This window comes from Belonocnema kinseyi, chromosome 8, assembly GCF_010883055.1.
Source record: "Belonocnema kinseyi isolate 2016_QV_RU_SX_M_011 chromosome 8, B_treatae_v1, whole genome shotgun sequence".
NCBI classification, from domain to species: domain Eukaryota; kingdom Metazoa; phylum Arthropoda; class Insecta; order Hymenoptera; family Cynipidae; genus Belonocnema; species Belonocnema kinseyi.
The window spans coordinates 68,992,654-69,009,025 of NC_046664.1; the positions used below are offsets into that span (position 1 = coordinate 68,992,654).

At 27.9% G+C, this 16,372-nt stretch overlaps 1 protein-coding gene across 3 annotated transcripts in view; it reads right to left on the reverse strand.

Moving 5' to 3' along the window:
* Positions 1–7,126, reverse strand: part of LOC117179054 (inhibitor of nuclear factor kappa-B kinase subunit alpha) — a 33,559-nt gene extending 26,433 nt beyond the window's left edge. Inside the window, exons 1-2 of one of the 3 annotated variants that reach the window (XM_033370690.1) lie at positions 6,994–7,126; positions 3,361–3,686 (exon numbers count right to left, since the gene is read on the reverse strand). In XM_033370690.1, coding sequence (XP_033226581.1) covers positions 3,361–3,475 — 115 coding nt within the window. In that variant the 5' untranslated portion in view covers positions 3,476–3,686; positions 6,994–7,126. Of the gene's footprint in view, positions 1–3,360; positions 3,762–3,856; positions 3,943–6,993 lie in introns of those variants that run through there. The other 2 variants (XM_033370689.1, XM_033370691.1) reach the window with 2 other exon arrangements.
* Between the last annotated feature and the right edge of the window lie 9,246 nt (positions 7,127–16,372).

Consider the following 16,372-nt stretch of genomic DNA (forward strand, 5'->3'; position numbering starts at 1 on the left):
TAAATTCCCTAAAAATATTTCAAATCCTGTAAAATCTCATTGAGTTACTGAAATCAATTGAAAAATAAACCAAATTCTTACAAATCCCTTAAAATTATTGAAATGAATTAAAAACTCCTTGAAATATTTTTTAATTACTTAAAATATTTAAAATCCTTCAAGATCTTTTGAAATTCCTTGAAACTGCTTAAAACTCATAAAAATGCCTTAAAATTATTGAAATCAATTATAAATTCCTAGGAATCGTTTAAAATATCCTAAAATCTTTTGAATTCTTTGAAATCCTTGGAAATTTTTTTAATCTCTTGAAAATCCCTTTGAATATTTTATAATACCAATTTTTAATTAAATATTTTTTAGATTTTTTCTAATTCCCTAAAGTGTTTCAAATCATTTAAAATCCCATTAAATTACTGAAATCACTGAAATCAATGGAAAATTACTTGACATTTTTTTTAATAAGCTACATTATTTCAAATCCTTTAAAATCTCCTGAAATTCCTTGAAACTTTTAAAGCATTTCTGGGCATTTCCAAAAATACTTTAAAATCTTTAAAATCATTAAAATCCCTGGAAATCCTTTGAAAGTTTTAAATTTCTTGAAAATGTCTTGGAATATTTTTAAATATCCTAAAACATGTCGAATTCTTTAAAAACTGCTGAAATTCTTTGAAATTCTTGAAAGATTTTGGTAATTACTTGGAATTTTTTAAATACACTAAAATTTTATAAATACCTTAAAATTGTTGAAATTTAAACAATTTCTTAAATTAAATTGAAATTGTTTAAATTGATTTATTATTATTATTTCTTTAATAAATAAATAAAAAAATGTTAAGATATTTGAAAAATTTTAGTGTGTTTAAAATAAAAAAGAATTTAACAATTTTTAGGGTATTTTAAAATATTCCAAGGCATTTTCAAGAAATTTAACACTTTCAAAGGTTTTCCCAGGATTTCAATAATTTTAAAGATTTAAGAGTATTTTTGAAAATGCCAAAAAATGCTTTAAAAATGTACTTCACTTTAAATTCAATTTATTAAAAAATTTTAAACAAATTGACTGGAATTATTTAAAATATCCTAAGTTCTCCAAACTTTTTAAAAATCCTTGGAAATTCCTTTAAATTTTTTTAAACTCTTGACAATGCCTTGAAAATATTTGTAATCTCTTGAAAATTCTTAGGAATATTTTAAAATACTCTATAATATTTCAAATCCTCTCAAGTCTAATTGAAAATATCTGGAAAATTTTTTTAATCCTCTAAATTATATGAAATCCTTTAAAATCTTCTGAAATTCCATGAAATTTTCGTAAAACTTTGTAAATTACTTGGAATATTTCAAAATATTCTTAATCCTCCAAAATCGTTTCAAGTCCCTTCAATTTATTTAAACCAGTCAAATATACCCTTGAATTTTTTGAAAATTTCGTGAAATATTTTTAAATTCCCTTATATATTTCAAATTCTTTAAAATCTTCTGGAAGTCCTCGACATTTTTTAGACCTTTTAATTTTTTATTAATTTTAAAAAACGCCCTTAAATCTTGCAAATCCTTTGAAACCATTTCAAATTATAAATTATTAAGCTTATTAAATAGCAATTTATTAAAAATATATTAAGATATTTCAAATCCTTTGAAATCTTCTGAAATTCTTAAAAATTTTCAAAGTTTTTATGAGTTATTCGGAATTTTTAAAGAACCTTTAAATCTTTAATTCTTGCAAATCCTTTGAAATGATTAAATTTCTTGAAAATGCCTTAGAATATTTTAAATGTCCTAAAATATATAATAAATCCTTTGAAATCTCTTAAATTTATTAAATATTCTATGGAATATTTTCAAATTTCTTGGAATTGTTAACAGTTAAATTCATTGTTAAAAACATTGTTAAATTCTTTGGAAGCTTCTAAAATATCTTAGAATCTTTGGAAACGCTTTAAACTATTTGAAAATCTTCAAAATCCCTAAATTCTTGTGAATTTTTGTTTAAATATATTAAAATACTATAAAAGACCGTGAAATCATTGGAAATATGATAAAATTCTGTAGAATCTTTTAAAATATTTTAAACCTTCAAGGTAGCCGTTTTAATCAAAGAAAAAATCTTGGTTTTTGCCCAGTTCGCAAGCATTTTTCACGGTTAAATAAATTTAAAAATTTGAACTGTAAAGCTAAAAATTATTTGCATTTGAAGTGATAAAAACTGAGCTGCAAATAATGTGAAACAACTTTAACCTAGAAAAATTAAAAATTGAGCGAAAATTTTTTTCTATAAACTGAACATTTCTCAAATTACAACTTACATGATTTTGATTTTAAATAATTCAAAAACCCTTAAAAAGTTTTAAAATTTTATTTTAAAATCTTGAAAAATCTACATGTTTTTTTTAGATTTGTTCAAATTTTAAACTTTTTTTACATTTTTTTAGAACTTCTAAACATTTTTTGAAATTATTAAAATTTTTTTCCAAATTTTTTCAAATTCTACAAAATTAAAAATATTCCAGATTCATTTATGCAAATTTTGGAAATCTTTCCAAATATTCTCTTCAAATTAAATTTGAAAAATAAGAATTTCAATTTTCCTTGGAATCTTAAGAAAATGTTTTTATTCTTTTGAAGCCTTTCATAATTCTTAAAAAGCTTCTAATTTTTTTGTTCAAAATCTGAAAAAATCCATATTTTATTTTAAATTAGGCCAACCTTAGCTGTTTCCACCGGATTTTGTCGGTGTACCTAGACACTTCGTCTAAATTATTTTAAATAATTTCCAAACTTACATTAATTTTGAATCGTTTTAGAACTTCGAACTATTTCTTCAACTTACTCAAATTTTTTTAGGAATTATGTTCTGAATATTTATTTATACATAAAAACTCAACAATTCGACTTATAAATTAAAAGTTTTCAAATAGAACAACTAAAATAGTAACGTTCAAAGTTCATTATTTTTGTTTAGTTTTCGATATTCGTTTTCTAATTACTATTTTTTTTTTTGCTAAATATTAAGCAATTGATCTTTTTCTTAATTAAAATATTTTCAAATTTTAGAGTGAAAAAAGATCTGAAATTTAATAAATTTGAATACAATCATTAATTTAAAATTGAAAATAGTTTATAAAGTTTCGATCCTGCGTTCACATTTTTGTTCACTATACTGAAACTTTTCAATTGAAAGAGTTTAATTTTTTTTCCCTCACCTGCAGTCACTCTAAATTATTGAATGAAAGTAAAGATAATGAAGTGAAATAAATGAAGAGAACCGCCATTTTGAAGTAACTGAACGATAAAAAATTAATACGCTCACGTAAGTATTTAAAAAAAAGAAGACTGTAAACAATAAAGCAAGCTAACCTATTTTTTCACCACTTCGAGAATTCTTCCAAAATTCGACAATACCAAATCCTCCAGAACCCAAATTTCGTTCTAGGATCCACCCTCCGCATGTTTTGGTAGCGTCACCAGCCATTGTCAAAAAATAAATTAAAATAATCACAAAACTATTGGAAAAGATTATCAGAATTCATGTGACGTAAATAACGAAGAGTTCTTGGATTCTCCACACTCTAATATTCACTTTCTTTATGACGTAATTTCTCCTACTTCAAGGCAACAAATTTATCTTTCTGTGATTTTTTTCAACTTAACTAGTCATCACGTGTACTCGGAAGAATAATGATCTGTGTTTATTTACATACAAGAGATTCTTTATTATTCTTCTTTTTTATAATAGGTTTGGTTAGGTATAACTAAAGTAACCTATAAATTTAATCTTTATAAATGTGAAAATTGCGTATAATTATTTATTCAGGTTTATTTAAAAAAAAGATTTTGAATATTTTATAATTACTGGCACTTATTATTCTAGTTTTATAAAAATCGTTCTTTGTAATATCCTGAATATCAAAATATGTCAAAATCGTCTAAGCATCTGTAGTTTGTTTGTAGGGATAGCCTACCCAACCTTACCACTCAGCGGAGTGGGGGGGTGCTCGTTGAGCATGAGATGAGCTTAGTGGCTACGAGAGTTGCCCCTCTACCATTCGCTCGCTTCCTAAATGTAAGTCAAGTGGTATGTTCCACGCCGGGCCGCTCGTTCGACTTTAATGTCTTTTACTAAAGTTTATAAAATAAATGTTGTTAATCATGCTCGAAGTGCTTGGATTCATTTAACCTTGATCAGGTAACTCGCGGGTTGTAGGCCGCATATTGATGATTGAATTGGATTTAACCCTACATGTTTACGACTGCAGAGCCATCTGCGTACTCGAAATTGCGAAGCAGTGTCCTCCCAATCTTCGGAACTTTTCAAACTGCGCTTGCGTCGCGCCAACAACCCTATTTACCACTGTTAGCGTGCTGATTTTGAATTGTGTAAATATTCAGATTTAATATTTATGAGAAATAATTATTGGAAAATGCATCCAAAGTAATTTCTTAATCCTAAATTAGAATTTTTGAATAACAGATCAAAAAATAATGCGTATTTGATGTAAAAAACGTTATTAATTCTGACTTCAGAAAAAAATATTTTTTCTTAAATTTAGCATTTTTAATGTTTCAAAATGTTAATAAAAAGGTAATAAGAAGTTTTAGTTTTTCGCAAAAAATATTAGATTTAATAGTATAAATATAATTTGATTATTTTCTATACAATATTATATATTTTATAATATTTCTACAATAATTAATTAGTCATTGTAATTCAGGCCTTCTTCAAGTTATTAAAAAAAATGTATGATATAACATTTATTAGTGCAGTAATTAATTATTCTTAATTCATTTTTGGTAATTTCAGTGATTTTATTTTAAGTAACCTTGTCCGAAATAAACCAAAATTTAATTTTAAAACTCGACAGAGAGCAGACTAATCATTGGGACAAGCAACAATGATTTATTTATCTGAACTTAGAATTTATAACCTATTTCTTATTAAAATCAGATTTTTTTGTATCTGTCACTCCAAAATCTTATTTTAGGAGCACGAAAATTATATTTGGGCATTTCTCAATCATTATTTATTATGATTATTAAATCTGAATATTGATATAATTTAAAATCAGCGCGTTTCCAGCGACCAATCGAGTTGTCGGAGAGACGCAAGCGCAGTTTAAAAAGTTCCCAGCTGCGAAGGCGCGAATTACAAAAACCAAAAGCATAGCCATGATGATAACACATAAAAAAATGAAGATTTTGAACCAAATGTCTGATGAGATAAAAACAAAATTTTTTTAATTTAACCTAATTTTAAAAATAATATCAATAAACACCAAAAATCTATTAAATTATTAAAAACTATTGAAGACATGATCAGAGAAACAATAACCATTTTATTTGGTCCTTATTATTATTTTGGTGTAATTAAACACAGAACTCGGCGGTTTCGAGAATTGATTGGTATCAAGCAAATTATTTTTTAAATTAATTTGATTGATTGCAACCACTTTAATAAGAAAATGGCCAAAAAACTTCTTTTTCAAAATTCCCTCACTTTTCCCTGATTTAACCTTGACTAATTTTTTATTTTCCCTAACCATTAACTGAAATTCTAATCTTCTAACAGTTTAATATAGAGTCTTTTATAAATGGAATATAATAATCTTAAACTTTGAATTTTTTTATTATTATCTAACAATCAGTCCAAAAAATGTATGTATAATTAAATTTATAAATTTATTGCTCTTGCGGCTGCTACAGGCTAATTTATTTGAACAAAGTAAATAAATAAAACTTCAAAATAATTCTAGTTCAATTAAAAAAAAAGTCAAATGAATTTTTTAAAAACTTTTAAATCCGAAAAATTCCATTAATTTCAGTGAACTTTCAGTGAAATGAAAACGATTTAATATAAAAATCGACAATTTAAAAAAAATTCAATTGAATTGAAAACAATTTTAAAATATGAAAAATTGCATTGATTTTAGCAACTTTGAATTGAGTTTAGACAACTTTAGGGAAATCGAGACTGAATAATTGAAAGAATTAAAGAAAAATTTTAATAAGAAATTTTTAATCCAGAGAGTTAAAAAGAATTGGTAATAAATCAGAATTCCGGGTGAATTTCAAATACATTCAAATTAATTCCAAAAAATATTTGAAAATCTCTTCAAATCTTTAGGAACTTTATGAAATCCTTCTCTTATTGTAAAAAATTCTTTAAAGATAATCATTTTAAAATCTTGGAAATCTTATAAAATAACATGGAATTATTTTGAATATTCTAAAATATTTCAAATCCTTTGAACTCCTTTCAAATGATTAAAATTAAATAAGAATTCTTAGGAATCTTTAAAAAATCCTTGGAATTTTTAAAATATCATACATTTTCTTTTGGAGTCGTTTCAAATTATTGTTATGTATTAAAGATTCCTTAGAATCTTTTAAAATGCCCTAATAAAATTTTCAATTATTTGAAATCTTTTGAAATCCATTGAAACTTTTTAGAGATATTGAAAATTCTTTGGAATTTTCAAAAATACCCAAAATTTAAGAAAAAAATTTGAATTGTTTTAAATTATTGAAATTTATTTTAAAATTCCTGGGAATCCTTAAAATAGCTTAAAATATTAAAAATCGTTTGAAATCTTTTGGAATCCCTTGGAATTTTTTATAAATACCCAAAAATATATTTCCAATGCTTTGAAATCTTTTGGAATCCCTTAAAACCTTTTAAAGATCTTGAAAATTCTTAGAAATTAAAAAAATACCCTCATTTTTTATTTGTTTGGAATCCTTTCAAATTTTTGAAATCAATGGAAAATTCTTTAGAAATATTTTAAAATACCCTCAAATATGCACAAAAAAATTAAAGACAATTTAGAAAATAAAATTGATTGTTTGGCAGACCTGCTTATTATTGACAGTTAGTGATTCTTACACGGATTCCCTCGCTTTTGCAATTTATTTTCATAATTCCTGCATCCCTCCGGTATATTTTCTACTTAATTTGTGTATTGTAAAGCAATCTAGAAACGTAAAAATTCCTACTTATCTTGTATTTTTCTTTTTTTCTTCTTGCAGAAAATTTGGAAGCAATGGGTCATAATGTACATTTGGTGCGAATCACTTTTCTGAATTGACTGGATATCTTAATTTGAGGACGAGTAATTTTCCGTTGCAAAATCACAACATTCGAGTTAAATTCAATCTCGACGAAGGAAAATCCTGCAAGTGAAAAAGCGATTTATTTAATTTTAAATATTCTCGCCAAGCTTAATAATTATAAAAGCAGTGGAAGTGTAAAGTAGTCAGAGACCAATTTTGTAAATAATTACCTCAGAATAGAACCGAACCAATTAGTTTATTTTTACAAGAAATACCATTCGGCTTAGATTTTACTCTTTTTATAATTCGAAGCTTATATCAGAGATGCAGCAAAAATAGTAATAATAACATTATTTTTTTATTGTAACGTAATTAATATTTACAAAGTGTAAGTTAAAAAAATAACTATTTAAATAAAAAATTTTAAAAATAACTAAAAGAACTTTATTCATTTTTACTAGCTAGTAACAAACATTAGATTTTGGAAAGCACCCAAAATTCAACGACATCAGAACAAATGTTATAATAAAGAATAAAAATATTTGAAAATTTGAATTCAATTTTGATTTTGGAATTTTGTAAGCATGTACCATTGGAATCAATAATAATTTGAATATTATAAAATGTAAAAAGTTGAAAATTATTTAACTTCAAGAGATAATTTGAACAATTTGTTTTCTATTTTGGAACTTGATAGCGTTTAAATTACAAGCCTAAAATTGATTTTGTTTTAAAGCTAAAAGCATATCGACATTTTTTAAACTTCAATTTAAAAGGCAACGTAATTTGAAGGCTCGCATTAGATAGAATAGAATTTAATTTTTGTTTAAATCCAAATGTAAAATAATACCGAATCTTAAACAAAGTCTTCATAATAATAATTTTAAAATAATTCAAACTCAAATTTTATGGTCTTTTTAGATTAAATTGATATTAAAAATAAAAAGATAGCATTAGAAGTAAATTAAAACGTCTCAAATTTAAGGGCTTGGAAAAGTAATTTCTTAATGATACACGTTTTTAGGAATTTCATTAATTTAGAAAGCTTTGTCGAACGGATACAGGATATTCCGTAAAATGTGACTAAGCGGCACATTTGGGGAAAAGCGGCGTACCCTTCATTCTGTATTTCTGAATTCGATAGTTGACCCAATTTATGATTCATAAATATTAGGGTTGTCTAAAAAAGACTAGATTTTTCCCCCTAAAACGGATCTCCTACAATTTGTCCCTTGTAGTTTCAAAGCGTCCCCTGAATTTGGACAGAATTAAAAATATATGTTGAAGGGCTTCTCAATGCCAACTTTTGCAACAAAAAATCTTATTTTAATTGCCGCTGTTAATTAATTATTTTACTTTGGAACACAAAAGAATAAAATGCACCTGTGCCAATGCCAATAAATAATTCATCAACAATGGATATTAAATAAAAATAAACATTATGTTCGCAAAGATTTTTTTTATGAAGCACAAAATATATATTTTTTTAATTCTGTCAAATATATTGGGCAATGTTTATTTAACTACAAATAAAAAAAATAGATGCATATTCAAAAGTAAAATAATCCATTAAAAATAAAATAATTAAAATAAAAAAGCAATTTTTTGGCAAAAATGAGCTTGCCTAAATATTTTTTTTTAAATAGTGCAAAAATTGAGGAAATATTTTAGCACCAAAAGGAACAAATGGTGCCTGAGCCTTTTTAGAAAAACTATTCTTTTTGGGACCACTCTAATTAATACAATTATCATGAATTTGAGTACTGATTGAAACAAATTATATTTGATTAATTACTTATTTTATTATATAAATTAATTATATCTTTAGTAAATGGGTGACTTTGTTGAAATGGCGGTTATAAAAAAAAAACCATAGGTGCAACTTGCATGAATATAATTTTTTTTCAATTATTTTCTTATAACAAGATTATAAAAATTGTACCTAAATAACATACCTAAAAAACATAAAATTAAGATATCGTCAAAAAAGTCAGAAAATTTGTGACAGAAACATTTCCTCGACTCCGTTGATACCATACTCTCTTGCCCCTACGTGCTGCTACATGTCGCTCTTCGATGAAGTGCATTGGAATTGCTAGTGTGTAGCGTGTGCTAGCACCGCCACCTCATGCAGTTGCAGTATGCAATGCACTTTCCAAGATGGAGACTAAGCACCCTAAGCACGTTGTTCTGTCTTCACAAAATTTTATTATTTTGATTGAATATTTTCCAACTATTTAAGGTATACTATACTTATATTTTTATATTCCGGTTTTATCATATTTTTAGTTCTTAAATTTAATGTGTTTTTATTTAGTATTTTAGTACAGTGAGTACATGTGAAAATGCATACGACTTTTTTGAAAGAATATTATAAACGTAAAAGTCAGTTATCATTTTCGGAATAATAATATTTTTCAAGTACAGAATGGATTTGCGCAACTATTTCTCATTTTTTGTCGATTGAAGACTTCAGTTTTTACAAACAAAATTTCAGGAATTTTAGGTTAGAGTGAACTAAAAGGTTGTTAACCGATAACCATGCCGATAACATGATGAAAGATAGGTGAAAGATAAAAATATCAAAAATATTACTTTTCAAAAAGACCCTCGCTTGTTTTTGCTTCAAATTTTCTTATGTATGTTCCTACCATTATAGGACTAATTTACCGCAAGTGAAAACTTAAGAAAAAATAAGAAAAATTATAAATAAGCTTTTTTAAATAAAAAATTAGAATTTCTCAAAATTGGCTAAACCCATTTTGATGGCTCAAATGTATGGATCATTCCATGTCACGCTCTCGCGCTCGTTTTCGTACGTTTAATGTGTACACTTTAACTACATTTTTTCAAATATCGTGAATATTTTAACTTAAATCGAAAATTGTGATTTAAACTTCTCAGGAATTACAGTTCTAAACCTATGGATCTCTTAAAAATCAAAATTACATAGTTTTGAAAATGATCCAACTTTTGTCTAATTAAGAAATTACATGATAAAAGTTTCGAAAAACATATATTTTATATCTAGTAGAAATTTGGATTGATATATCTGAAACTATTAAAAAAAAATTTTTTTTTGATTTTTCAAAATGTTGAAAAGCATATAACTTTTTGAATTTTTATCGAATTAAAAAATGCAATTAAGATAATTTGCAAGTTTTTTTGACGTGTACAAGAAAATTTGACAAAAATTTCTAAAACTTATAAAAAATTTATATTGATATTTTGAAAAAGCTCTAACGTTTTGAATTTTTGTTTAATCGAAAAATTTAACTGACATAGTTTCTAAATATATTTGATATCTATTTGCGAATATAAATGAAATTTCCTAATCTTTTAGAAAAATATTTTTTTCTTTTTTTGTTAAACATTTTCAAAATTTTGAAAAGTATTTAGCTTTTCTAATTTTCATCGAAATTGAAAATTTTATTGTGGATAATTTGCAAGTCTTCTACCCATCTGTAAGAAACTTTGATAACAAATTTAAAAAAAAAATGTTTCGAATTTTGAAAATGCTCTAAATTTTTTAATTTTGGTTGGAAATACCTACTTAACGAAATTAACCTCTATTTTGGGAACCTTAAAAAGTGTATCAAAGGCTGACTATATTGGACAAATCCTTCAAAAGGTAGCGTGGCTACAATATTCAGGTAACCATATATACAGACAGACATACAGGCAGACACCGATAAAATTTTATGATTTTCGGATTCTGTGAGTGCCGAAACGTAAAGATCCGTTAAAAATCAGAGATCGAAAATTTGGTCGAACACATTACACTCTCATGAAAGGGAATGTAAAAATGACACGTATTTTTTTATTTCAGTCCGATATGAAGGATTTCTGAAATATTGATTTTTTTATCTGTCGACAGAAAAAATCGATTCTTTTTCGAATGATACGTAAATTGTCCAATTTTTTAACTAAAGAAATTGTACCATAAGAAAAATTGTGCAATATGGTTTGCTTTAAAGTCAATTTTTGATGATTAAATATGTAGTTTTTTAATCATGTTGTTGCAACTATTTTTTAAACAATCAGTATGATTTCAAAATGGGCATATCCAAATCAAAAGATTGTTTTTTGTAATTTTTCATTGTAGTATCTAGAATATTGGCTCAAAAATTAAAATTGGACGGTCGAATATTTTGTGAAATAAACAAAATTATATGTGACTGCGCGTGGGCGAAGTTCTAATTCGTGTGTTTGTCACTGTGTTAAACAAGTCAGTGCCTGCCGATAGTTTGGTGTTTCTTGGCTTGCATTTGCGAGTCGTTATTCATGAGTGTATCAAACTTTTGACAGCTATATAACAAATGTTCGTCCAAAACTTATTGAAACGTTTGATTTTCTAAAATCAGATGATCTTGTCGTGTTCCACGTAGGAAAAACTTAGGTAACTGAGGAACGATGAATTCAAATTTTGTAATTCTTATCTTAATTCTCGTTGGACTACTCTGCGTTATCTAATATTTGTTTTGCCTACAAACCCGAAAAATGTTACGATGAAGCAACTAATTTTCTAAAAAAAAAAAAAATTTCTAAAAAATTTCTAAAAAAAAAATGGTTCGATGAGGGTAAAACGATACGAGGTACCCAAAAGACTGAATCTAAACTGTCCAATCACGCCCGAACTCTGCTACTCTGCTACCCTTGCACACCTCCTATTATTCAAATGTGCAAAAGACAGGTTTAATATTTGAAAATGACCAATTAAACATCGTGAAATATCTTCTTTTTTTATTCTCCGAATTCCGGGCTGAGTGTACCCCTTCAGGAAAATCCCCAAACGCCACCCTTACTATACAGGGTGCCCAAAAAGTATTCAAACACCTAAATAACTGTCCAGATAAAATATTATTCAATTGGATCAAGGTCATTCTTGCAGTAACTTTCAACGAGAGATCGAACGATGACCTTTAAGGTTATTTTAAAGTCAACTTTGTGTTTTTAAATGGGAACCCCTATTTTTGACATCGGCCATCGAAAGATCGGGAAATTTTACGTTTAAATATATACTCAGATCATAGTTCAGGTGTGACTTTGCAAGTCTGCTGAATGTTGGATTAATAGGACGCCTCTGTATTTCCTCAGGTTCGATCGCCGATGTTAAAAATAGGGGTTCCCATTAAAAAAACATTAAGTTGACCTTGAAATTACTTTGAATGTCAAATTGAAAGTCACCATTCGATTTCTCCTTGAAAGTTACTGCAGAATTACCTTGACCCATTTGAATAACATTTTATCTGGAAAGTTATTTTCGCGTTTCCAGACTGTTTGCACGCCCTGCACATCTAAAGTGATTGAAAGTGATTAAAATATCAAGTTTGATTTTCGATCATTAAAAATTGAAAAACGCCAAAAATCTTTCTTTTTATCCCTCAAATTATATTTTGGGTGGCACCGTTCGAGAAAGCCTTTAAAACTCACGCTTTCTGCATGTACAGTAGAACCTCGGTTATCCAAACCCGCTTTCTCCGAGGTTAAAACAAAAATAGTTTACCCGCCTTGTCCGAGCTATAGCGCAAGAGTGGTCCGTCTTATCTGACCCTATGCATTATTCATACATACGAATTTGTCTTAAACAACCAGAGCAGATCTTCCTAATCCTCTGCTCTGATTAATAATCTAAATACGCTCTCCGTTCAGAACAGTGTGGATCGTTCTCAAATAAAAATAAAAGGTTATATAAACTATAAGATTCTTTAAACATCTAATTGTACAAATTGAATATTAATTTGAGTAAACTTTTAGTTTATTATACCGAGACTTTCTTTTTATTAAAAATTCCATTTTATCCGAGTTTCCTGATTATCCAAGTTGGGGCCGGTTCACAATAACTCGCATAAGCGAGGTTCTACTGTACAACTAAAATGATAAAAAGCGCAAGTTTGATTTTGGATCTTTAAAAATCGAAAAACATAAAAAAAACACATTTTTACCCTTTGAAATATAGGTTAGTCAACAACAAACCGACGGGATCCCGTGTCTTAATATGTATTAAGATCCCGGCGGGATATCTTCCCTGGCGTACCGAAGGAACCGAATGAAGCCTCTACAAAGTACCCGTAAAGACCCCATTGGGCCCCCATTCAGTTCTTTTTAAAAAAACTCGAAAAAACAGCGAAATCAACCTTTAAATTGTTGAAATTCGGATTTCAACAATTTGAAAGTTGATTTAGCTGTTTTTTCGAGTTTTTTAAAAAGGAACCGAATGGGGACCCAGTAGCGTCTTTTTCAGGGTACTTTGTAGAGGCTCCATTTGGTTCCTTAGGTCTGCCAGGGTTATTGCGGACACTTCCGCCCTTTCCCCGCAAGTTTCTTGCAAGCGTGGTTTTTTGCTAATCTTAAACTATATTTTGAATTAAAAAAGTTAAAAAATAATTACCGATAAGGGTTTGCACAATTGTATTACAAAACTGAAAATTAAATAGTAAATATATCGAATTTTAACACAAATATAACAAATAAAATTTCGTACGGATCGCAGGGTTTCGAACCAGAAAACTGTCTACTTAATCTAACGCTCGGAAAAAAAGTAACTTTTACGCTCGGCTACTTGCTCACTTTAGAATCTTGAACATTTTTTCCGATATCTACTAAGCATGCTACTAATAGCCAAATAATGATTATGGCAATTTTTTTCATTAACTTATTTTTCGAAATTATTTATGCCACAGGTTATAATTCCACAAACAATGTTTTAAGATAATTAATTTGTCATATTTATTTTATGAGAAAAACTTTTTCGTACAAGAAATTAAATTTGGTTTATAATTATTTTTATGAATTTTCATAATGAACAATGTTAAAACATCTTTACACATTTTATTATACTGATTTTTATTTACTGTTTAGTGTTGTAAATTAAAAGAATTCATTATGTTTTAAAAAACGTTGCTATATAAAAAATTATATAATTACGAAATTCATATTATCATGTTTTATATTTTAACATAATTTTCTTAATTGACATCTGTAATTCACTCATAGATATCTAATTTATGTGTTAGATTTAATACTAAATACACAAATGTTATTTTCACTATTTGTGTTGAATTAAATGGTGTTTAACTAAATGTCTATGTACACTTCAAATTTTTCTAATAAGAAAAATTAAATGAATACATACACCCATGTAAGAATCCAATCAGGGATCCGTCCGAGTCTCGGCGGGATAGCCCCGGTCTTAGTCGCCCGCTGATCGGGGAATCCGACCGGGATTCGGCGAAAAACGTTACGGTAAACTGGTCGGATCCCGGCTTCAATACCGGCCAGGATCCGGTCGAGTAACCCGGCACAAAAGCGGTTAAAAATATTGCTTCAGACGAGAAATTGGTAACTTGTTTTGTCTTTTAAGGCTCATCGTAAAGATTACGGTGAACTTTAAAAGTCAAATCAAGTAAACCAATTCTGGCAATAATTATTCGCGCACTAAGTGGGGTTTACAAACTAGTTGTTGAAATAAGGTTGATTTTAATTGCGAGTCTCGATTTTATTTGCGAACTTAGAAGAGACGACGCGATGTGAGTGCAAGGAGCATCCTCGTTCCAGGTGCGAAACTAAAAATTATTGAGTGTTTATGCAGATGCCAGACGCAGTAGGCGCTATATATGGCGGTAAACTTGAAAGTGTACAGGCTAAACATTGTCTGAAAATAGAGAAGTTTATAAAAATTGTAACATTTCTGTTGTTGCACATAGCAGAATCGATAACAGTTTAATTTAAAAAGTTAAATCATTCGAAAAACTTTAATGTTTTTTTTAAGAGTTTAAAAAAGCTCTTTTTTGTTTCACTGATTCAATAAATCTTTAAATTATAATTTTCAAATAATAATTCATCTAGGATCCATAATTACGTCTTTGATAATATTACGTCTCTTAAAAAATGTGTAATTGCTACAAAAACATTAACTTGACCAGTGCCCGGTCGGCTTCCGATCATAAGATATAATCAGGGTTGGCCCGGGCCAATAACCGGCCGACTTTGGACTACGTGATTCGAGAAAAATGTAGCCCGACCGGTTCCCGCCTGGTTCCTGCCCATGAAACCCAGCCAGGGATTGCCCGGCAGGGATCCGACCAGAAAACTTGTTGTATTAGAGCCAAACGAGGAAATTTCTACACTTGCATGTGCATGAATTATAGTTTATGTAAAGCATTGGTGTCTTCAAAAGTTATATTAGCCTATTGGAAAAAAGTTTTAATTACGAAGTAATTCATTCCATATGAAAACTTTTTCCAAGGATGTTTCTTTTATTTGTTAAGATATAAAACTTTTAAGTTTTCGATTAAGAAATTGAAATTTTGCCCTCACAATAAAATGATATCTCTGGCATATCCCTAGGATATCGCATCAGGATATGAGATATCCTGAAACATGTCCTATAAATGTCCCAAGATATCCGTGGCATATCCCGGGGATATCAAGATTTCCGCTCCAAAGGATATCGTGACAAAATGGCCTGACGATATTCTAACAGAATATCCACAGGATATCCCATTACTATAGTAATATGTCCCACGAATGTTCCAATATTATAATAAGATATTCTAGTACATTATTAGTGGATTTTCATTTAAGAAATAAAAACAGAGAAATAAAAACACCAATTTTATTGCTTTTAGGAAGTTTTCAATGTATACTTTACATGTAATACTTATATTATTACGTATATAACAATAATGTTACATATATACATTAGTACTTCGTATATAAGGAATCTTTTTTAAACTTTTGAGGTTAAGTTTACTGTAATGTAGAAAAAGCAGCAAGAGCTGATACTCCTAATCTTTTTAAACTTTCAGCTTGCATGAAAGAATTAATTTAAATTGATATGCGTTAATTTTTTTACCTCTTTCAATGAATTTGCAAAATTTTTCATTAATTTTAATGAGAAAACAAGATCTGTGATTGGAGGTTATGTTTACAAACATCATCTTATACTTAAATCTACACACATATATAGTAAAGAATAATAAATGCATATCTATAAAATGTTTTGTACGTTTAAACACGGAATAAACAATCATCTGATAATTTTGACACTTGAAACGATGTTGCAAATACCATAAAACGACCGTATACGGTCAACAAGTCACAAGTCTTGGACAAGATAAGACTGCAAACTTATGAAGGCGGCGCAAACACCTTCGATTCTTTGTAGCTCCGGGGAAATTTTTTTTTGAGAAATAATGAGTTTGTTTATTTAAAGGAAACTGAGTATAAATTATTTGCAAAAGGCACAAATATGAATTTCAAGGAGTATACAAACTTAAATAATTAGGATATCCTGGGGACATTCTTGGCATATCCTGAA